Source organism: Enhydra lutris, unplaced genomic scaffold (assembly GCF_002288905.1).
Source record: "Enhydra lutris kenyoni isolate GAN:26980312 unplaced genomic scaffold, ASM228890v2 scaffoldscaffold6, whole genome shotgun sequence".
Taxonomy (NCBI): domain Eukaryota; kingdom Metazoa; phylum Chordata; class Mammalia; order Carnivora; family Mustelidae; genus Enhydra; species Enhydra lutris.
In genome coordinates, this window is record NW_019154090.1 from 23,103,491 (window position 1) to 23,126,337 (window position 22,847).

General features: G+C 51.0%; 2 protein-coding genes across 5 annotated transcripts in view; one reads left to right on the plus strand and one right to left on the minus strand.

Moving 5' to 3' along the window:
* The window catches only part of LOC111141682 (fer-1-like protein 4), a 45,303-nt gene extending 45,098 nt beyond the window's left edge, over positions 1 to 205 (plus strand). Inside the window, 1 exon segment of the mRNA XM_022494435.1 lies at positions 13 to 205. Within this exon segment, the coding sequence (XP_022350143.1) occupies positions 13 to 205 (193 nt within the window).
* Positions 206 to 1,891: 1,686 nt separating this feature from the next.
* On the minus strand, positions 1,892 to 16,281 carry LOC111141489 (ERGIC and golgi 3). Of its 4 annotated transcripts, XM_022494083.1 has the most exons (14): positions 16,116 to 16,281; positions 15,907 to 15,977; positions 15,716 to 15,803; positions 15,383 to 15,502; positions 9,735 to 9,828; positions 8,734 to 8,899; positions 8,532 to 8,589; positions 4,987 to 5,001; positions 4,314 to 4,345; positions 3,393 to 3,489; positions 3,251 to 3,315; positions 2,447 to 2,583; positions 2,312 to 2,367; positions 1,892 to 2,107 (listed from the first exon to the last, which is right to left on the minus strand). In XM_022494083.1, the coding sequence occupies exons 1-14, from the start codon at positions 16,201 to 16,203 to the stop codon at positions 2,028 to 2,030; spliced, it is 1,167 nt and encodes a 388-aa protein (XP_022349791.1). In that variant the 5' UTR covers positions 16,204 to 16,281; the 3' UTR covers positions 1,892 to 2,027. The 4 variants fall into 4 exon arrangements, with proteins under 4 accessions (XP_022349791.1, XP_022349793.1, XP_022349792.1 ...); XM_022494085.1 differs by lacking the exon at positions 4,987 to 5,001 and having other exon boundaries at positions 8,734 to 8,768; positions 9,757 to 9,828; XM_022494084.1 differs by lacking the exon at positions 4,987 to 5,001.
* Between the last annotated feature and the right edge of the window lie 6,566 nt (positions 16,282 to 22,847).

A 22,847-nucleotide genomic window follows, 5' to 3' on the forward strand; every position in this document is an offset into this window, starting at 1 on the left:
CCGCCCCCACAGCCGCCCGAAAACTTCCTTCAACTGGTTTGTGAACCCACTTAAGACTTTCGTCTTCTTCATCTGGCGGCGGTACTGGCGCATCCTGGTGCTGCTGCTGCTGCTGGCCCTGGTCACCGTCTTCCTCCTCCTGGTCTTCTACACCATGCCCGGCCAGATCAGCCAGGTCATCTTCCGCCCCCTCCACCAGCCCTGACCCTAACTGACCCTGCATACTCTTCCTGGAACTCCAGCCCCTCAGATCCTCCTGGGGAGTTCTGCTCACCGACAGGAGCTGTTGGGAGTCCACGGCTTTCCTTGAATAAACTTGACTGTGCCTCCCCTCTGATGCCTGAACTTAGGGTGTACATGATACAAGGGCAGAAAACAAAGCTGTCCCCGGGTGACAGGTGCTGGGGAGTCACCCAAGGGTGTGAGGCTGCTCAGAGGAAGAATGGGACCTGGTAGGAAGTTCAAGGCCAAGAGTCCTGGCCATCAAGCTATCACCTGTTGCTCTTGCTTCTGACAAGGACATCCCTTTTACTTAACCTGCTTATGGCTGCTACCATTCTGTGACAGCTAAGCACTTACCTACTTCTGATATGCTGAGAGTAAGCGTATCAGCACACTTTTGGTTGCAAATAATAGAAATCGCAACCCAAACTGGCTGAAGCAAAAAGGCATTTTGGGGAGCTGGCACGGTTGCGATTCCCAGGGCTTAGCCGGCAGCCTGTCCCAGGGGTCAGAAGATGTCACTAGGATCGGTTCTCTGCCTGTGGGCTCAGCTGTCCTCTGGGGGCTAGGTCATTTGTAGAGGGTTCCCCCCCCCCCCAGAATTGCAGGATGGCGGCACCAACCTCAGGTCTCCTCACATTCATGTCCTAGTTTTCCTAGTTCCGCCGGAGCCCAGAGCTGGCAATGTCGCACTGGGGGTGGGGGACATATGGATTGAGACCTCCCTGGAGCTTAGGGTGGGAGATCAAACCTCCTCCCCAACACAGAAGCTGAGAAGGTAGACAGGGAGGTTTCTAGAGGAAACTCGGGGTTTTATTAACAAGGAGAAATGGTTTCCAGCTGACGGAAAAAACAAGGCTCGCTACAGCGCGCAATCTGATCTGTAACTTGCAGAGACCTGGCCAAGGTCACAGCTCGTGAGGGATCCCATCAGAGCTAGATCTCAGGTCTTTCTGCCTCTAGACGTTTTGCTCTCATCGTCCTACCCTGCTTCCTGTCCTCTCTACTTCCCTTCCTACGAATGTCTCACCCAGCCCCTCCCTGAGAAACGATCGGGTGAACTGACCGGCGCTAATGCCCCTGCTTCCGGGGCTGCTGCGCAGTGGGCTCCTGGCCCTGGCTCTGCACACGTACTGTGGGCTGTGATGGGAAGCCCTGGCGAGCTCCAGAGCTGGGGATCTGACGCCAGCCCGCCTCCAGAACGGCCACTGCTACCATACCTCCGTTTTCCAGTGCTGCCTCCACCTTGGAGACTGCACATGACCTGCCCGGATCCCGCTCAGGAGACTGAGCCTAGGGTGGCAGGGAGAGGCCCTGGCTTCAGCTATCACGGAAGAGGGGGCAAGCCCCAGCCTGCACCCAAGGCCCTAGTACCACTGGGATCAGCCTGTCTGAGCCTGCGGGCCATGGTGGCTCCAGGAAGCTCCTACTGGAAAGGTCCATCTCCACCCTGGAGCTGAGCCCAAAAGGCCCAAAGACCACCTCAGAGGAGGGACGGAGGACAGGGCTGTGGGACAGACATTCATCTGGTGTGACTGGGGATGTCCACGTAGGGCTCCCAGAGGGCACCTGGCCTGATCTGTCAGTCCTGACTGCCTTCGGGAAGTGGCTGTGATGAGGGGTTGTTTCTAGGCTCCAACCAGACAAGAACCACATGGAGACCAGCAAGTACTATCACAACCAACAGATTTATGAACCTGCACTGAGACCGACGCCGAGTAGGGGTGGGGTGGGCAAGAGGCTGGGAATGACCACAGGGCCAAAGAGAAACAGGAGAACAGAACAACAGAGGGAGAAGGAGACAACTATGTTGTCTTCCCGAGGTCGATTTTCTTCTGGATGGCTCGAGCCGAGTGGTAGATAAGCGAATCGATGAGTCCAGCCACTGAGGAGAGACACAAGGGCTGGCGCTGGCCCTGCTGGGCCCTTGACTGGACCCCAGAGCCTTGTCACCTGACCGGCTAGGCCAGCATCTCCCCTTGGCTATTGAGGTAGTCCTCCTTCCCCAAGTAAAACTCCAGCAGGGAACCCAGGCTTCACATCCCCCCACCACGCCCCAGGCCCAGACAGACGCCCTTGGGCTTCTAACCTGTGAACATGCCCCCGATGATGGCGCACACGCCTGTCAGAAAGTGCGTGAAGGACCTGGTGGAGGGATGGGCAGGGGGTCAGCAGGCACCCCTCCACCCCACAATCCTAGGCCCCTCCCTTCTGCCACACTCACCTGTGCTTCTCTGTCAGCTTTACCATCATGGGTGACAGCTCATACAGCACGAAGACTCCGGGAAGCCCCTGGTCACCCATCAGCCCGTTGGCGACCTTCTCGTGTCTGGTCACAGAAAACTGATTTGTCCTCAGCACCTGGGACAGGAAGAGAGTCTGGGCCGGGGCCAAGACTGTGACCTGGCTCCCAAACCCTCTCAGCCCTACACCTGCTCCTGCCCTTGTCCGTGGTACCTGGACTGTGTGGGAAAGAAAACAAGACCCCATGTGGCTCATGACCACCACAAGACCCGGGGGCCACCCAGACACACTCTCAGCCTCACCAGCCCGCCTTCCCCTGGGTCACCAGCTCTCTACAGTTTACCGATCCCAGCTACATGGGGTGGATTCTCTCAGTGGGGGTTCACGGGATGGGAAACAACTTGCCAAGGCCGCACCATGAGCTCCTGGCAAGGCCAGGCCTGACTTCCTGTCTGCCGAGATGCTGCTCCATAGGCCACAGCAGAAAGGGGAGGAGGGCCCCCAGGAAGGGTTAGCCCCCAGCCCAGGGCAGGCCACAGGGACAGTGAGCGCCAGAGGAATGGGTGCGGGCAGTGAGGGTGAGCGAGGGCGAGCAGAAAGTTAAAGTGCTTTCGAGTCTGACAGCCTGGGCCCTTCACTCTGGCTGTGACGGTATATTACTCCCCCGCCCCCAGCCTGTCATCCATCATCTGGGGATAAGAGCAGCACCCCACTTCCCAGGTCGACAGGACTCGAGTGCTTGGCACCAAGAGGGACTCTGACAGCTGAGCTCCTGCAGACTCACCTCCCCGTCTACCTTCATGTACACCGTGGGTACCACCTTCACGAAGTACTGGAACATCATGGAGGCTGCAGGGGGAACAGAGCACTGGGCATGGGTGCCGGGCAGGGCTCTGGCAGCCAAGGGCTACCTCCCAGGCGGGTACCTTGGGGTGCGGTGACATTGGTGCGGTCCAGGGGGTTCACAATGCCCGGGTAGTCCTCCCCGAATGACAGATGCCGGATGTAATGGGTCATGTTGATCTGAAAGCAACAGCAGCACCTGAGCCTTGGCACTCGAGGCCCCACCAGGCCTCACCCCATCAATGGTTCCGCAGGACAGCAGCAGACAGGGGTGCTGGGTCTGGGTCTGGGACGTGTGGAGATGGGGGAGGGAGGGAGACATCCTGCCTGGGAGAATGTGACCAACACAGGCATCCCTACACCCCACTGGGGAACTCCTTCCTCACAGAGTCCACGGCCTCTGGGCCTCCAGTTTGAGGTTCTGGTGGCATTCCACTGCAAAGCCAGTAAAGGCTGGGCACGGACAGGTGTGGCAGGTGCCTGGTCTGCCTGGAAGTCTCAAGCCAGGGGAGCCTAGCCTGGGGGTTGAGGGGGGCAGACTTCCCAGCTCTGACACCTGTCCTGCCCTAGTCTGTATCAACCTCAACCATTAGAAGGGTCTTTAAAAACATGCAAATCTGATTACATAATCACCCCGGTTAAAGGACCAATGACCTCCACCGCCTGCAGGAGGAAGACCAGACCGCTGCTTGGTCTGAGGCTTCTGCAGTCTGGTCCGTGCCAACCTCTCCAGCCTCCTCCTCCACACCTGCCTCTGCGGGTTCTGAGAAGTTCTCCACTCCCTCCTGACTTTGCCAGAGGATCCCTTCGCCCAGGACACTCTTGCCCAGCCCTGCCCATCTCTGACCTGTGCAGACCTCAGTTCTCTGCCCTCAGACTGACTGCCTGGCAGAATATGGTATATTTTTCTCTACTCCCCCATCCCAGGACATCCCTGCAGAGACAAGAAGGCAGCAGTCATCTCCCATGCCCATCCGCCCCGTATGGCTTCCGGCGGTACGTACGTTGTCGAGGCCGAAGCTCTGCAAGTCATGGACTAGGAGAGAAGGGAGAAGGTGTCATCAGATGGGGTAGCACTGGCCTCCTGGCTCCCTCAGCGTCCTTGCTCAGGCCTCCACACCCCTCTTGGAGTGTGACTGCCTAGCTCCTCTGACCCTCCACCCCCCAGCCGGGCCCTGCTGGAGGGCTGCCCGTCAGGCCCCCCTTGGGCCTGTGTGCAAGTCCAGGCCCTCCTTGGACCTTAAGAACACAGACCCCATTTCCCCCCGACACATCCAGGGAGCCCTCTACGGCTGTCTCCCAGGTTTCCACTCCCACCAAGTCCTGCCTGCACCTCTGGAGACAAGCCCCGCTGACTCTGGTCTCTCACTAAGTACAGCTGAGGGCCAATCGCTGAGCCCCAAGGTGAGGTGGGCCCTGAGAAGGCTGTCCAAGCACGTTCCCCAACCCCTGAGCCCCCACCCTCAGAGCCCCCAAAGGAAACACTATGGGTACCCTGTACTATCTATTCCAGAACCAGTGCTTCCTGCCCTCTGGCTCTGATCTCTCCCACTTCAAGGAACCCTACCTGAAAAGTAAGACCCCCATCCCAGGCCCATCCAAACCTCCTCCCGTCCTGAGAGGGTAGGCTGCCCCAGAAGCGGGGGCTTGGCCTCCCTGAGGGGCAGGGCCACTTACTCTCCACAGCATGGACTGCAGCACGGGGGAGGGCAGGAGAGAGACGGGAGGAAGAGAAAAGAGATTGAGAGCTTCACAACGACAACTACGGAGGAAGACACATGGTAGAAAGGAAGGCTGGAATATTCTGGCTCAGCAGCAGGGTCTGGACCCTGCTAACAAGGCTCCTCCTGGTCTCATCCCCAGGGGAACTCTTCCCTGGCCAGGGAGGAATGCAAGGGCTCTTGGGGGCAGAAGTACGGTGGCCTAGGAAGAATAAAAGATTTAGAGCCCAATAAGCCACTTTCCTAGCTGTGTGACCTTGGGCAGGCAACTTGCCCGCTCTGGGGCTCAGTGATTTCTACAAAGGGCTGTCCTGAGGACCAGGTAGGATCTAAGATGGAAAAGCACAAGGTAAACTTCATAATCATCCCCCCACAAAACAACAAAGATGTCAGAAACTAGCACCCAGACCTTCCATTCAGCCAGACCTCTGGCCTCAGGCAACTGTAGCCTTGTGTTTTGAACACCCTCCCAGGAGACAGAGCACCTCTGCTCTGGGCTCCCTGACTCGGGCTGCAGCCCACGTGGGACCTCCCACTGCGTGCCTCCAGAGCCCGGGCCAGCAGTGCGACCCTGACCGTCTCCCAGTGTCCCTGTGAGACCCCTGACCCCTCCAGAAGAGGGGGCTCTGGACCCACCTCCCGCCCCTGCCCAGCATTCAGCCTCACCCCTGCACACCGCCTTCCACACCAGCCGCGCTGCCTCCAGGAGGCCCGTTCCTCCTGCTCACTGCAGTCCCTGGGCACTCAGGACTGCCAGCTCATCTCTCACCCCCGGACGCCCGTCACACTGCAGCTCCGCACATCCCCCAATACAATCCCGACTCCCAACCCTCCCAGGGGGCCCCATTACGCATCAGGGAAACCCCTACTTCTTCAGCCTCTATGCATTCAATTCATTGTCACGCTCCAACCGCAGCCTGACTCTCTCTTGACAGTCCTTTCCCTGCAGCCCCCTCAGGGGTGACGATTTCTTTCCCATGCTTAGCTTCCTCCGTAGCCCAAAGTGAGGCCTTGCTTCTTAATGCCATTCCAGATCATGGTCCCTCGAGCTGCCCTAAAAATCCCCAGCTTTGCAGCTTGTGGCAAAGTACACGGACTCTCCCTACTTGTCTTAGTCCCTTCGAGATCCACACAGAAGCGCAGGCTGGCCCTTCGCACCTCTCAACGGCTCTCGGCTCTCGAGTCTGGCCACCACTCTCTCCTCCACAACCCTGTCACCCTTCCCGATGATCTCCTGATCACCAGCTGTCATCCTACCTGTCCCGAATTGGTCAGCCTTTCCTCCCGTCGCCATGTTTGGGCTTTCTACATTTCTAGGGCACTCGGTTCTGTCTTCTTTTTCCCTCTCGAGGACGTCACCCTGGTGACGGTCCTGCCCACCCTGGAGCATGACTGGCCGGCTCTGCGGTGGACTGTTCCCACCGCATGTCACCCACTGCTGCCTCGCACAGCTTGTCCACCAGCCCCCTCGAGTCTAGCCCTTGCCCTCCAGGTCCAGCCCACCCTCTTCCCTTTCGAGCAAACTCCACAGAAGAGTGGTCCTTTCTCACAGGCTCCAACCCCTCTCCCTTTCCTTCCTGAGCCACACAGTGGGTGCTCCCTATCAGTCCACGAAAGCTGCGGCCAACGTCACAGTGACCACTGCCAGGTCATACAGCCAGCGGGCAACTCTCACTCGGCATGCAGAAACATCGGGTCTGGGTTTGGAAACGCCTCCTTCCCCAGGCTTTCGGGACACCCCCTCTCCGCTGGCCTTCCCGTCTGACCAGCGCTCCTTACCGGTCCAGCGGCTGCTTCCTCCCAACGCCCGTGTCCTCTGACAGGGTAGGTGCCACGCTCCGTCTTTGGAGCTCCCCTCCTCACTGCCTACCCTCACCTCCACGGTGACCTCATCCTGTTCCATTGTTTTACATACCCGAGGACTGCCACCTAAGTATCTCGGGGCCGGACCTCTCCCCTGACCTCCAGATCCAGCCAGCTGCTTACTTGTATCCGGACTGTCTAAAAGGACACCTGGAGCCCACCAGTCTGAACACATCAGTCACCGAATTCCTGCTTGATTTGTCCAGCCATCTAAACACGTTCTTCTGAATCTTCCCCTCTGCCTAAACAACGTCATCCTTCTCACTCCTCAGGCACACAACTTCGGAGTCATCTCTGACCCCATGCCTTCCCGCGCCCACCGCTGCCACCCATCAGCCACGCCTCTCGGCCTCACCCTCCAACATCAGCCAGCCCGGCTTGTCCCTCCCCGACTCTGGCCCGGCCCCCATCATCCTGTGCCCGGATGGATCACAGCCATGGCCTCCTACCGGCCTCTCTGGTTCTGTCCTGCCCCTAGTCTTGTCCACAGAGCAGAGTGCTGCCTACCTCTACCAAGTCAAGTCACAGCACGTAGCACCTCCTCAGAACCCAACGATGGCTGTGTGTCTCACGGAGAGTAAGGGCCCTTGTCCCTGTGGTGCCCTCCCAAACCCTGCAGGCCGTGGCCCCGTTACCAGGCTCACCTCACCCCTAGCCACACTGCCCTGCTCGCTGCGTGCCAGTCCCCCGCTTTCTTACTGTGCCTCCAACTCGCCAAGCCCATTCTCAGCTCAGAGATTTGCATTTGCTCTTCTCTCTGCTTCAGACACCTCTGCCCGGACACCCTAGGGCTAGCTCCTTCACCTTCTTCAGGTCTTTACTCAAATGCCACCCCATCAGTCCTTCCCTGCCCGCCCAACACCAATGGCACACACGCACCATCTCGCCAGAGCCCCTCGCCTCCGTCATCTTGATCCTGCCTTTCTTGGGCTCACAGTACTCAACAGTAACGTTTGTGGTCTGTTTCTTTACTACACGCCGAGGACAAGGACTGTGTTCCGTTCAGAGCTGCGCTGTGAGCACCCAGACTAGAAGGGGGCATGCGGTGACTCCCGCATACCTAGTGTGTGCACGGAGGAACCCGGGAAGGAACAGAAATCCCACTTATTCATCTGTGTGAACAACCTGTCGGGGGGGGGCTAGTATCTGTAGCCCCATTTTAGAGAAGAAATTGAATGGGGCTCCCTAGTCCCCAAATCTGACCTAACTTGGGAGGGGCTGACCCTGTGTTCGAACCCCGCCCTGCTGACCCCAAAGCCTCCCACACGGCACACCTGATCCTGGGAACTACTGTGAGACAAGTGCCCCCCACAGCCGGGCTCTGGGCCGCAGCCTTCACCTGCACAAGCACCCTAGGAGAGAAGGACCAACCTCTCCATTTTATAAAGTAGGAAACGAGCTCAAAAAGGTGAAGGAACTTCCTCCAAGTTTCGCATAGCCAGTAAGGTCTGAAACTGAACTCTGAACCCAGGCAGTCTGGCTCCCCAGCCTGTGCTCTGAACTGTGTACCAAACTGCTACCCCATGATGAGGGTCTCCCCCGGGCCGAGGATACACAGCATCGGGCAGGCGCAGGGGCACTCAAACCCACCGGGGCATCCGGGGTCTAAAACCCCCCAGCGAAGGTAGGTGCACTCACCATGCACATGAGACTGCTGGAAGCTCTTCCCGGGAGCAAAGTGGAAGTTTCCGGCCACCTGTAGGGGATATTCCCACTCATTCTCCAGCCATCTCCTCCCTTCCTCTGGTCTCCTGAGGGCCTGAGAGGGCCCTTGGTTCACTGTGGAGCGGGGCCAACCCACAGCTCAGCTGGCCCTTTCCCACCTCAGTCCCTCCCGTACCTTGTTGACTTCTAAGAAGCCATACACTTGGCAGCCTTCGTTCTTCTGCTCCTGCATCTTCTGGCTGAAGCCCTCTCGCCGGCACTGCTCGATAGTGTCTGGGTTCTTGAAGGCCCAGCCCCGACGCCGATAGGCCTCCCGCACGTCTTCACAGGTGTTGCAGCACCTGCGGGCGGGGGGAGGGGTGGGGCACGCGGTGAGAGCCGGACAGAGGCACAGGCCGGGAGCCGGGACCTCGGGAGACAGAGCCGTGCTGTCCACGGATGAAGCCTCTGCCAGCCTCGCCCCCCGGCCACCAAATGTTCTCAAACCACATCTGCTCAGAGGCAGCAGGACTGTTCAAAATGCATATTCCCATTCTGTTGGGGATGCTGAAATGTTTTAGGACAGAGAGCAGTGACAGCTGCCCAATACTTGAATGTAGTTAATGCCACTGAATCCAACAAGTGAAAATGGTTAAAATGCTAAGTTTTAAAAGTCATACATATTTTACCACAATGGGAAAAAATATTAAATACATACTCCCAGGCCCTACCCTAGACCTGCTGAATCAGCTTCTTGGGGGCCAGGGCCCGAGGAACAGAACAGCAGTGGCCACCTATCACAGGCCTCATTACCTGGACTGGGCCCACAATCCCAGCTCTTTACATACAGTATACCCTAATCCCAATGTGACTGTTCTGGGAGACATGTTCTCACCAACCCCCTTCCCCAGAGAGGTTATGTGGCTTTGCCCGAGGATACAAGGGTGGAACCCAGGCGGTTGGACTCTGAACGGGAGCGGGGACCACTTCAGCCTCCACCTGGCTCTGGCCCCACGCAGTGGGCCATAGAGCCCCAGTCACTTGCACCAGGAGCAGTGACTGAGGCACACATCCCATCCCCACTCAACTCCCGGTCCAACTTCCCCCACCTGCTGTGGAGCCCGCCGCAGACGGAGGATGGCTGACACACGGTGCCTCGCAGGAGCCCCCCACCCCGGCCCCCAGGGTCCAGCTCACTTGATGTCTTCTGTTTCGGCACCATAGCAGCTCTCACAGCGATCAGGGTCCAGGGAGTCAGGGTCAAACACCTTTACCTCAACTTTCCCGAGCTCTAGGGGGAGGACAGAGGCAGGGGCATCAGCTGGGAGCAGACAGAGTGAAAACTGCACCCCTGACCCCTGCACAGGCCCTTTGGTCTGTGGCCTGGGCATAATAAAAGCTACAATAATAGCTAATACTGGGGCTCCTGGGTGGCTCATTTGGTTAAGCGCCTGCCTTTGGCTCAGGTCTTGATCCCCATCAGGCTCCCTGCTCAGCGGGGAGTCTGCTTGTCCCTCTCCCTCTGCCCCTCCCCCTCTCTTGCGGTCTCTCAAATAAATAAATAAAATCTTTAAAAAAAAACAGCCAATATTTATATGGTGCACACCATGTGTCAGGCACTAAGCACTTCGGCACATGTATTATTTCTCGAAATAAAAGTACGAGTAATGAAACAGTAACAGCAAATACTAAGTGTTAGCTGACTACAGGTCACTGTGCACAGAATGTCTTTCACCGCACACGGATCCGAGGAAGATTGGGATGATTACTACCCACATCGTACTTGCAAAGATGCGGAGACTCAGAGATGAGAAGTGGCTCTGCCCAGTGTGACACAGTAAGTGGCAGATTTCAGCCCTAGTTTCCAGGCGTGTGCCTTTAACCACCTCACCTTGGTGCTACACCTCAGACCTCTCTCTCCGCGCCCGACTCCCTGACTCTAACTACCTCCTCCTAACCGCAGACTGCAATATTCAATGCCGCGACCTCCTGCCTTCCCAAGTCGTATTTTGTCCTCCCATCTGAGCCTCATTCCCACACGCCCACCTAGACCCTGTTATTTCCCATGACCGAAACCTTCCAAAATTCAATTTCAAGTATCCCAATCTCTGACTCCTTATCCTTATTTTCCCAGCTCACTACCTCTGGTACCCAGGAGCCACCAATTCTTCGACAACACTGACACCATCACCCCCTCACGCCCTCGCTTCCCTCCTTATTTAAATTCCATGATCCAAATGGGGAACGGACTGTCTTCAATAAATGCTGCTGGGAAAACTCGATGTTTATATGCAAAAAATGAAACTGGACCCCAATCTTACACAACTCACAAAAATTAACTCGAAATGATTAAAGACTTAAATGTAAGACTGATACTGTAAAACTTCTGAAAGAAAATAAGGAAAGAGCTCCCTGACATTGGTCTTGGTCATTAGTTTTTGGTTATGACACCAAATGTATAGGCAACAAAAGCAAAAATAAACAAGTGGGACGACACCACAATAAAAAGCTTCTGCGCTGCAAAAGAAACGATTAGCGAAATGACAGGGCAACCTATGGAATACAAGAAAATACTCACAAATGATATATCTGATAAGGGGTTACTATCCAAAATACATAAGGAACTCATACAACTCAACAGCAAAACAAATGAACATCAAAGGATCTAATTAAAAATGGACAAAGGACCTGAACACACATTTTTCAAAAGAACACATACAAATGGCCAACAGGTAAATGGAAAAGAGCTCAACAGCATTAATCATCAGGGAACTGCAAGTCAAAACCGTGAGAGATCACCTGACACCTGCTAGAATGGCTTTTATCATTCATAAATACAAACAAACAGGACACCTGGGTGGCTCAGTTGGTTGGGTGACTGCCTTCGGCTTGGGGTTGTGATCCTAGAGTCCTGGGATCTAGTCCCACGGGGCCTCCCTGCTCAGCAGGGAGTCTGCTTCTCCCTCTGACCCTCCCCCCTCTCGTGCTGCTTTCATTCTCTCTCAAATAAATAAAATCTTTAAAAAACAAACAAGAAATAACTAGTATTGGGGCACCTGGCTGACTGAGTATAAAATGCAACTCTCGGTCCTGGGGTTGTGAATTTGATCCCCACATTAGGAGTGGAGCCTACTTAAAAAAAAAAAAAAATAGCGGGGCGCCTGGGTGGCTCAGTGGGTTAAGCCTCTGCCTTTGGCTCGGGTCATGATCCCAGGGTCCTGGGATCGAGCCCCACATCGGGATCTCTGCTCGGCTGGGAGCCTGCTTCCCCCCTCTCTCTGCCTGCCTCTCTGCCTACTTGTGCTCTTTCTCTCTGTCAAATAAATAAATAAAATCTTAAAAAAAAAAAGCCTCTTTAAAAATAAAGCAACAACAAAAAACAAGAAATAACTAGTATTGACAAAGATGTGGGAAAAAGGGAATGCTCGTGCACTGTTGGTGGGAATATAAATTGGTGCAGCCACTATGGAAAACAGTACAGAAGTTCCTTGAAAAATTAAAAAGAGAACTACCATATGTTCTAGCAATTCCACTGCTGGGTATATATCCAAAAAAACCCAAAATCATATCTCGTATCAGTATCTGCAGTCCCATGTTCTTTGCAGCATTATTTACAACAGCCAAGACATGGAAACAATCTAAGTGTTCGTCAACAGATGAACGGATAAAGAAAATGTGGTGCATATATACATAATGGAGTATCATTCAGCCACTAAAAAGAAGGAAATCCTTTATCTGCAACAACATGGATAAAGGTTGAGGACATTATGCTAAGTAAAATAAGTCAGACAGAGAAAGACAACTTCATGATCTCATTTACATGTAGAATCTAAAAAAGTCTGTTTCATAAAAACAGACACTAGAATGGTGGTTGCCAGGGCTGGGAGGTGGGGGAAACAGGGAGATGTTGATCAGGGGGCACAAACTCCCAGTTATAAGATGAGTAAGTTGTGGGATCTAATGTATAGGATAGACTGTAGTTAATAACACCGTACTGTATACTTGAAAGTTGCTAAGAGAGTAGATCTTCAATATTGGTTCTTACCACACACACAAAACATAACCATGTGAAGTGATGGATATGCTAGCTAACCATACTGTGGTAATCATTTCATAACACCTGTGTAACCCAATCATCACACGATATACCTTAAGTTTACAAAATGTTATTTTTTCTTTTTTTTTTTTTTTTAAAGTGGGTTCCATGCCTAGCATGGAGCCCAATGAGGAGCCTGAACCCATGACCCTGAGATAAAGGCCTGAGCTGAGATCAAGAGTTGGACGCTTAATCGATGGAGCCACCCAGGTGCCCCCATGATGTTATACTTCAATTATATTTTTTTAAAAAAAGATTTTACTTATTTGACAGAGAGAAAGGGAACACAAGCAGGGGGAGTGGAAGAGGGAGAAGCAGGCTTCCCACCAAGCAGGGAGCCTGAGTGGGGCTCAATCCCAGGACCCTGGGATCATGACCTGAGCTGAAGGCAGATGCCTAATGACTGAGCCACCCAGGCGCCCCATGACCTCACTTTCAATTTCCACGAAGAACAGAGAAGCAACAGAGACCACTTGATCTCCCCACCAAATCCATCAGGCCACCTGCATTCTCTGTCAGCCCCTACCCTGCCTTCTCTGCTCTCTTACGGCAAAACACCTGAAAGTGTTTTGTTTTGTTTTGTTTTTAAGATTTTATTTATTTATTTGACACAGAGAGAGAGAGATCACAAGCAGGCAGAGAGGCAGGCAGAGAGAGAGAAGCAGGCTCCCTGCTGAGCAGAGAGCCCAATGCGGGGCTCGATCCCAGGACCCTGAGATCATGACCTGAGCCGAAGGCAGAGGCTTAACCCACTGAGCCACCCAGGTGCCCCTGAAAGCATTATTTTTACTCAATGCCTCTCTTTCCTTTACTGTTCTTTCATCAGATTTTCATCCTCAACAGTATTGAAACTATTCTTTGTGAAGTCTCCAGGGGCCTCCATGTTGCCAATTGCAACGGTCAATTCTTACTGATTTTACGGACTATCAACGGCTTCTGACAGTTGCTCACTCTCTCTTCTTGAAAGACAGCCTCCATTTGGCTTTTGCAACATCTGTTGTTTCTCTTCTACCTTAATGGCTCTCAATCTTCCTTCCTAGATCCTCTTTTCCTGACTTCTAAATATTGGAGGGGCTGAGGGTACAGTCCCTAGACCTCTACTCTACTAACATTTTTACTCCTTAAGTCTTCTCCTTTAGTCCATTGGCTTTACTGCCATCTGCATGCCGATAACTCCTACATTTATTCCCCAGCCCTTCTCTAACGTCTAGACTGGTAGTCTAACTGCCTCCTTAACATCATAAGGTATAAAATGGGCACCCCAAGTTTAACATGCCTCAAACCTGAAATCTACCTCCCAATCCTCATCCTTCCTTGTGAGACCAATCCCCAAGAAGTCCTCAGTGATCACCACTTCCTGGTATTCACATCCTTATGTAGTCCCACCTCCTGTAATGAATAGGGCTGATCTGTGTGACCACTCATATATTGCAGAAACGATGGCGTCCAACTTCTGAGGCTAGGTCATAAAAGAAGCTGCGGTTTCTACCTTGTGGTTTCCCAGATCACATGCACAGGGAGAAGCCAGATGCCATGCTGTGAGGACACTGAAGCAGCTCTATTGAGAGGCCCGTGTGCTTAAAGGCACTGAGGCATCTTGCCAACAGCCATACACTTGAGCTCTTAGAAGCAGACCCTCCAGCCCCAGTCAAGCCTTCAGATGACTATAGCCTCAGCCGACAGCTAGACTGTAATCTCACGAGAGACCCTAAGCCAGAACCACCCAACCACACCAGTCTTGAATTCCTAACCCACAGAAACCAAAAAAAAGCAATGTTTGTTCTATTAAGCCACTAATTTTGAGGACGATTTGTTACACGGCAGAAGATAAATAATATTCCCTGTCTCTCTCTCTCTCTCACACACACACACCCTCTTTCTCCTCTCTAGTCATGCCTATTGCAAGTCATTCATTTGCTCATGGCAAAACCCTTGGAATCAACCTCGACTCTGCTTTCTTATACCCTATTTACAATGCTACAGCAAATTCCTTGGTTTTTACAGGTTTTCAACATAAATCTGTTGAACAAACAACTGATAAAGCTCAGAACACAGCAATCCCTAAGGTGTAAGAAATCATAGCTTTGAGGAGGGTTTTGCTATGGTGGGAAACTGAATTAATGTAGGCCCCAGGAGGCCACCTAGGGACAGGAAAGGAAGTCAGGGTGAACAGCCACACTGTACCAGGCATCACACACATATGACTTCATTTGATTGTATAATTCCATGTGGTTGGTACTAGTGTTTATCATGGCTTTATAGGTGAGGTCATAGACTGCAAGAGACAAAATTACATTTGTCTGAATTACATTCAGGCAATCTAACTCAAGAATGTAAACTCTTAACCTTGAGCCACCCTTGGAAGTGCCTTCCAAAGGGGAAGAACACTAAAGGCTGAATTCAGCTATCAGGATGGGGAAGCGAATGCCCAGAGAAATGTGGGTCCACCTAGAGGAGTTCTGCCAAGGTAACAGCACATAAGACCCATCCTAAAACTTCTGTTACTCACCTGTGATAGGGAGGGATTGGAGACCTCTAAGAATGATAGCCAACTAGAGTACTCTACTAAGCCTGGATTTCAGGCCACTCCGATTCTTAATAACAGGGGGACCCTAAGCAAGCCACTTGACTTCTCTGGGTCTTAGCTGCTTCATTTGTCATTTGGCCAGCCACATCCCACTTGCCAGAAGGAAGGGCTTGGGCATTTCCAGCTCTGGGATCTGAGATCTGGCCTCCTCCCCACAGTTACCATGACGCTCGGCCTCTGAGCTCACGGGGATGCCATCCTTATCCAGCCGTTGCTTAAACAGGTTGTGCTCCACATCCAGCTGCTGCTCCCCAGCCACATCCATGGCATCGATGCTCAGATCTGGAAGCAGGAAGTCAGGGTAAGGTACTGGGAACCTAGGGCAAGGGGAGAATCTGGGTTTTGGAGGATAAGGGGATGCTGGGACTGTCTGGGGGCAGCAGTGGATTAGGGGAAAGGGGCTGTCCTGGAATCCGATCCAGAACCTAAGGCTGGAGGTGTGAATCTGGAAGCCCACCTGAGAACTTGCAACTCCCAGCCCTGGTGGGTACTCACAGGCACAAGGCATATGCGGAAAAAATACGTCGATGTTAATCTTCAGTTTATCTCCCCGTGACTTGTCCACATAGAGTTCAGGATGCACCTGGAGCAGCACTACCTCAGTAAGACGTGGCCCTACGCCTCTCCTTCCCCACTCCCATCCCTAGAATGCCGAGCCCCACCCACGTACTAGGCCCGCCCCTTACCTCAGTGGTGAGGTAATACTGCAGCTCAGACAGAAACAGTAGCAGCATGAGGAGGCCACTGACAATGGTCACTGCGGGGAAGGGAGCGATGGTCAGAAGGGCCTCTGCTCCATTCTCTCAAGCCCCCCATAGGCCCGGCCGGGTCCAGGCGCCCAGGCCAAGCTCTCGGACACCTATGTCCCAGCGACCCCGGCCCCGTAGCGGCCTACCCGTGGCGCCCCCGCAGGTCTTGACCCGGAAGTCCTCCAGAGTCTTGGGGTAGGCATCGAACTGCTTGAGCTTCCCCAGCGCCTCCATGGGGACCAGCCGGAAAGGGGACGCCAGCCGGCCCGCCCCGGCGGCCTCCTGCTTCCGGCCAGGAGTTTGAGCCACGCCCCCTCCCTTTGAGCACGCAGGCGCACCAATGCGCACGCTTGGCACCACCCCTCGCTCGAATTCTCGCTCTGGCCGCCCCGCCCACCGGTGCTGGGGGCTGCAGTCTGGACTGGGTGGCGGGGTCCGCTCCCGCGGACTGGGTAGTCGTGTCTTGTGGACAGGGCTCCCGGAGGTGACTCTGCGGGGCAGAAACAGTAATAGCAGCATTCGCTTCCCTTGACCTAGGAACTGAGCCGAGAGTTTCCCATCAGACTCCTGGAACAACATGAACCTCCTAGAACAGTGGCTTTCAAAGTGTCCCCAACTAGCAACCTCATCATCACCTGGGTACCTGGTTAAAAATGCGTATTGGCCCCACCACAGACTTGCGGAATCAGAAACTAGGAGTGGATCCCAGGTGATTCTCTGCAGTTAGTTTGAGAATCACTACTGTAGAAAGTAGGTGGGACTTTCATCTCCATTTTCTGAAAGAGGAACTGCCCGGAGAAGCTAAGTAACTTGCCCTGGATCACAGCCAGTTAATGGCGGGGCAACTCAACCACACCAGTCTTGAATTCCTAACCCACAGAAACTGAGAAAGCAAATGTTTGTTTTATTGAGCCACTAATTTTGAGGATAATTCATCACACAGTAGCAGATATATAATATTCCCCTGTCTCAGATACACACACACACACACATTCTCTTTTTCCTCTGTAGTCATACCTGTTGCAAGTCGTTCATTTGCTCAGAGCAAAACCCTTGGAATCAACCTTGACTCTGCTCTCTTATACCCTGGGTCGTGGCTGGATTGATTCCAGACCATTTCTTCTGGATCTCAAAGTAGGTAAACAAGAAATGTATATACATTCCACTTAAAAATGGTTAAGATGGTAAATTTTATGTTATGTGTATTTTACCACATACACAATTGGGAAAAGAGTAAATAATAATTAAAAAGCAGGGGCGCCTGAGTGGCTCAGTCATTTAAGCATCAGACTCTTGATCTCAGCTCAGGTCTTGATCTCAGGGTGGTGAGTTCAAACCCTACACTGAGCTCCACACTGGGCATGGAGCTTACTTTAAAAAAAAAAAAAAGAGAAAGAGAAAACTAAAAAGAGGAATGTGTCTTGTACTGTGAAGCAGATAATAAGGGAACTATAACAGTGACAACAGGGGTAGGGGACTTTCTGTTTTAGGAATTCCAGGATTAGATGGTCCTTCTCTTTCCAGAATTCTTTTAGGTTGCCATGACAGGAGACCAAAACGCTGACTCGTTAGAGACTTCACTCTTCATAATGTCAGGCTTTTTACTAATGCTTCAACTTTCTCCATCAAGGCAGGCTCCTCCAAACAGGTAGGGACTGCACAGGACTGGTTCCTCTGTAGAACAGGTCACTGGTCCCCTGTAGCTGCTGCCTACAAGCCCATCCAGAGAAGAGGAAGGTTTCAGTTCCTTTCGTTGGTTCCTTCTGCCACGTCACAGTCTTCTTTCACCTTATTTTCACACCGATAAATAAACTTCTCCTAATTGTTAAATAAATAAATGCACTTGCAGATCTTCCATGTTCTCCTTCCCCAGTGCAGGTGGACCATTTTTCTCTTGGGAGAAATATGAAGACCTCAGTGTCTCTGGATTGAAAACAATAGTCACAGTGTAGAAATCCCACTGCTTCCACTGAGAAGGAAGAATCATAACAGAGCTGGGGCCCCTGGGTGGCTCAGTGGGTTAAGCCTCTGCCTTCGGCTCAGGTCACGGTCCCAGGGTCCTGGGATCCAGCCCCACATTGGGCTCTCTGCTCTGCAGAGAGCCTGCTTCCCCCTCCCCCTCTGCCTGCCTCTCTGCCTACTTGTGCTCTTTCTCTGTCAAATAAATAAATAAAATCTTAAAAAAAAAAAAGAAAGAATCATAACGGAGCTGTGTCAGTGTGTCTCAGAGTCCAATTAGAAGAGCTTCTTACAGGGGTGCTGGGGTGGCTCAGTGGGTTAATCCTCTGCCTTCGGCTCTGGTCATGATCTCAGGGTCCTGGGATTGAGCATCGCATCGGGCTCTTTGCTCAGTGGGGAGCCTGCTCCCCCCACCTGCCTGCCTCTGCCCGTTTGTGATCTCTCTCTGTGTCAAATAAATAAATAAAATCTCAAAAAAAAAAAAAGAGCTTCTTATAGACTTGAGTAATACTGGGGTCAGGGAATGGACCCCAAAATGAGTGACATTTAAAATGACACTTGAAGAGAAGGAAGAAACCAGAGAGGTGAAGTACTAAGTGGGAGGGAGTAATGTGTTCTAGGAAGAGGAATTACAAGTGCAAAGGTCCTGGGACAAGACAGAACTTGGAAAGTTCTAGGAAAAAGGAAAAGACAGAATGTCTGGAAAATGTGAGATGAATGAGGTTTTTGGATTTTATTCTGCATGTAATGGGATGCCATTTTAAGGATTTAAGCAAGAAATTAATTTAAGATCATGCCAGTTGCTAGGTGAATAATGGACAAGGGATGGATAGAACAGAAGTAGATACAACAGTTAGGATGCGATTGCAGGGAAAATATAAGCTTCTCTTTAGAAAACAAAAATATAATTAGAATATGAGCTTCCATTTTAATAGAGGAATTTTTTTTTTTCCCTGTAAAATACTTTCTGACTAGATCTATTCAGCCAAAACAGTGGTTCTGAAAGTGGGGTCCTCTGGGCCAACCGCATTGTCATCACCTGAGTATTTGCTAGAAATGCAAATTCTCAGGCACACCTTGGAAAAATTAAATCGGAAGCTCTGGGGATGAGGCTCAGCATTCTGTGTTTTTATTAAGCTTTCCAGGTGATTCTGAGGCATCCTCTTGTTTGAAAAGCACTGGACTCAGAAAAAACTCTCAAGCAAATATTTTCTATGTGCAGTATGGCTCAACCCATATAAGGAAGGATCATCTTTCAATATTTGTAAAACATTCTTTAAATAATTACATAAATCAAGGGTGCCTGGGTCACTCAGTCGGTTAAGCATCTGCCTTTGGCTCTGGTCATGATCCCGGATGTCCTGGGATCCAGCAGGGTCAGGCTCTCTTCTCAGTGGAGAGTCTGCTTCTCCCTCTCCCTCTGCCAGCCCCCCAACTCACGCTTTTTCTCTCAAATAAATAAATAAATAAGCAAAATTTAAAAAAAAAAATACACAAATCATAAAACAATGACCAGTGAGCAAGCTAAGTATAAAGATTCTAGTTCCAATAATATGTAGATTTAATCCTGGAAACCTTCTTGCTAAGAAACATCTTGAAATGCTAAATAAAAATTATCCTTTGGAACATACACCTGACTCATGAAAAAGTAAGAGAAATTCCCAGGGGCTATAAGTGAAAGAGTTGAAAAAAGCAGTAAACTTGTGAGCTGACTTTGCGATTCTGGGGTGGGACAGGGAGAGGTGGCTAAGGGACTTGCAGTGTCAGTAATCTACAAGCTTGGGTTTTCTTCTTCCTTTTCTTCCTTTTTAGCATATAATAATTCATAGTAACGTAGACGTTTGGAGCTCACAAAGCACTTTCCTATAAAAGATCTTCTACATTGGAGAGTAACATGTTGGTACCTATAATGTGGTAGGATACTCCATTAATTTAGGAAGGCTTTGGAAGGAACTGATTTTTTTTTTTATTATAATCAAATAGATGGGAAGAGAATGGTTTCATAAAATATTTTTTAGTCACTGTGGCCTGAACTTCCTGTGACCATACTGTTCTTGCCTTATAATCATTGTCAAAAATAGATAGGGAGTGTCTTTTTTGGGTATTGGCTATTAATGCCTATATAGGGAAAGCAGATAATATCTCCAGGCCTCAATAAAAAGATGGCTTCTTAACAGAGCTAGACCCATAGAAAAAATGTAGGCCAGAACAAAACAAAACAAAACAAAACAAAACAAAGCATCCATTTGTACAGGAAGAAAAAGAGAATGCTCAAGATTGTCTCGACTTGTGTCCTAGCTAGGAAGACAAAAAAACATAAAAACAAAGCATTGCTGGGACTCTGTAGCCACAGGACTGTCCTCATATAAGTTTGGGGTTTGGATTTATATTCTCTGCTTAGTCTGGAAGCTCCAAGGTGGAGAAATTTACTTAGAGTTGAGGGGGCCTGGCGGAGGCATGCGGGAAACTGTTCTGAGGGAACACACCTCAGCCTAAGCCACACAGCATTCTCAAGTATAAAACCCTGCTAAACCTTCCAAAATACCTAAGGACACAGCGCCTCATGAGCAAGACTCAACAGACACCATCAGCATGATTAGACTCCCGCGAACTTGAGATAATGGATCTTTTGGATAAAAACTCTGTTTAGAATGACTAACAACATTTAAGAAATAAGATGTAAAAATAGTATCACATCAGGAAGACTTGAAAGTAAATTAAAATTTGAGGCACCTGGGTGGCTCAGTTGGTTAGGCGTCAGGGTTGGAAGATTGAGCCCCACATCAGGCTCCATGCCCAGCATGGAGCCTGCTTCAGATTCTCTCCCTCTGCCCCTCTCCCACTTCCTTAAAAAAATAAAAGAAAGAAAGATATTAAAATTTAAAAGAATTTCTAGAAACGAAAAATATAGTAATTTAAGTTAAAAAAATCAGGGGGAGGGTTAAATAGCCAATTAGACATTATGGTAGAAGAAGAAGTCAGATACAAGAAACTACACATTGTATGATTCCATTTACATGAGAGAATCAAACAAGGCAAATCTATAGAGGAAGTGGGTGAGAGGTTCCTTGGAATAAGGAGTAGGAATGACAGTAGCTGTGAATGAGGGGTTTCGGAATAGACGTTAGACGGGTTAGACGGAAATGTTCTAAACCGGGTTGTGGTGATCTTTGCACAATTCTACAGTTTTACTAGAAAATCATTGAACTTAAAAATGTGTGGACTTTATGACATGTAAATTGTGCCTCAACAAAGTTGTTAAAAAGAGAAGCAAAGCTAATAGTTCAAGATGTTTTAACTTTTAAGAAGTCCTACCTAGAGGCGCCTAGGTGGCTCAGTCACTGGGCGTCTGCCTTGGGCTCAGGTCATAATCTCAGGGTCCTGGATCAAGCCCTGCATCTAGCTCCCTGCTCAGAGGGAAGCCTGCTTCACCTTCTCCTGTCTCCCCTGCTCTCTACCTCTCATTCTGTGTCAAATAAATAAATAAAATCTTTAAAAATTTCAGAAAATAAAAGAGTCAACTGAATGAGTCATCCAGGTGCCCCTGTCATTTCGTTTTTAAATATTTTCCGCTGGTGAAGATTGAATTGAGGGGGTGGCAGTGGAGATGAAGAAGGTGATAAGAAGAAGGTGGAGACAGGGGTGCCTGGGTGGCTCAGTGGATTAAGGCCTCTGCCTTCCACTCAGGTCATGATCCCAGGGATCGAGCCCCGAGTCGGGCTCTCTGCTGGGCAGGGAGCCTGTTTCCCCCCTCTCTCTGCTTGCCTCTCTGCCTACTTGTCATCTCTGTCCGTCAAATAAATAAATAAAAATCCTTAAAAAAAGAAAATATGAGGAAGGTGGAGACAGAAACAAATGAATGGAAAATGGTTTTGGAAATCCAGGAGAGCGCAACAGAGGTTTCTGGCTTCAGCAACTCGGTGACCAGAGGGATGTTTATCGAGATGGAGGAGTCTTGGGCAGGGATTGGTTTAAAGGGAAAATCACGAGTTCAGCCTCAGGCTTGTTCAGCAGGAGAGATCTCTGAGACATCTAAGGGAGTCCACTGGGTTGTTGAGTATTAGGTCTGGAGAATAGAAGAGAGGTTTGAGCCAAAGTTACACAATTGGAGAGGGGCCATCACCCTGACACTAACTAGTTTTTGTTTTTTTAAAAGATCTTATTTATTTGACAGAGACAGTGAGAGAGGGAATACAGGCAGGGGGAGTGGGAGAGGGAGAAGCAGGCTCCCCACTAAGCAGAGAGCCCAATGCGGGGCTTGAACCTAGGACTCTGGGATCATGACCTGAGCCCAAGGCAAACGCTTAACAACTGAGCCACCCAGGCGCCCCTGGCACTAACTAGTTTTTTTTTTTTTTAAGCCTTCTTTTTATTTATTCATTTGACAGATAGAGATCACAAGTAGGTAGAGAGGCAGGTAGAGAGAGAGGGGGAAGCAGGCTCCCTGCGGAGCAGAGAGCTTGATGTGGGGCTCAATCCCAGGACCCTGGGATCATGACCTGAGCCGAAGGCAGAGGCTTTAACCCATTGAGCCACACAGGCACCCCTTGTTTTTAAGTTCCCTCTCAACTCTGCTTGTGTGTTCCATGAATACTTATTAGATGATTCGAAGTCTTAGGGAATCGGAGCTAAAAAAGACAGAGAGATTCAGTGCCTGTCCTTGTGGGTCTTACATTCAGTGTAGACCACAGGTGTTTGGCGGACAGGACAGGGTGGCCGCTTGGCTCGGTGGGGAAGGAGGTCACAATGTGTGTTTTGTGATGAGCGCTCTGGTATAAGTAGTGGCACGTAGGACCACCCCAAGAGCTCGGGATTCCTCCTGTGGGGAGGATACAGGCCACTCTCTGCCCTTGCACCTTCCATCCCAGGGCCAGTCATAGTCCTCTCTGGAGGTGAACAGATGGCTAGGGAGGGAGGAG

Excerpts from the sequence above, each read along its gene's own strand:
- LOC111141489 (XM_022494083.1), bottom strand. The coding sequence starts at position 16,203 with ATGGAGGCGCTGGGGAAGCTCAAGCAGTTCGATGCCTACCCCAAGACT. Across the intron at positions 3,490-4,313 it reads AGAGCTTCGGCCTCGACAAC|ATCAACATGACCCATTACAT; the intron begins GTACGTACCGCC and ends TGTTGCTTTCAG. Across the intron at positions 2,108-2,311 it reads CATCGGGGGCATGTTCACAG|TGGCTGGACTCATCGATTCG; the intron begins GTTAGAAGCCCA and ends GTCTCTCCTCAG.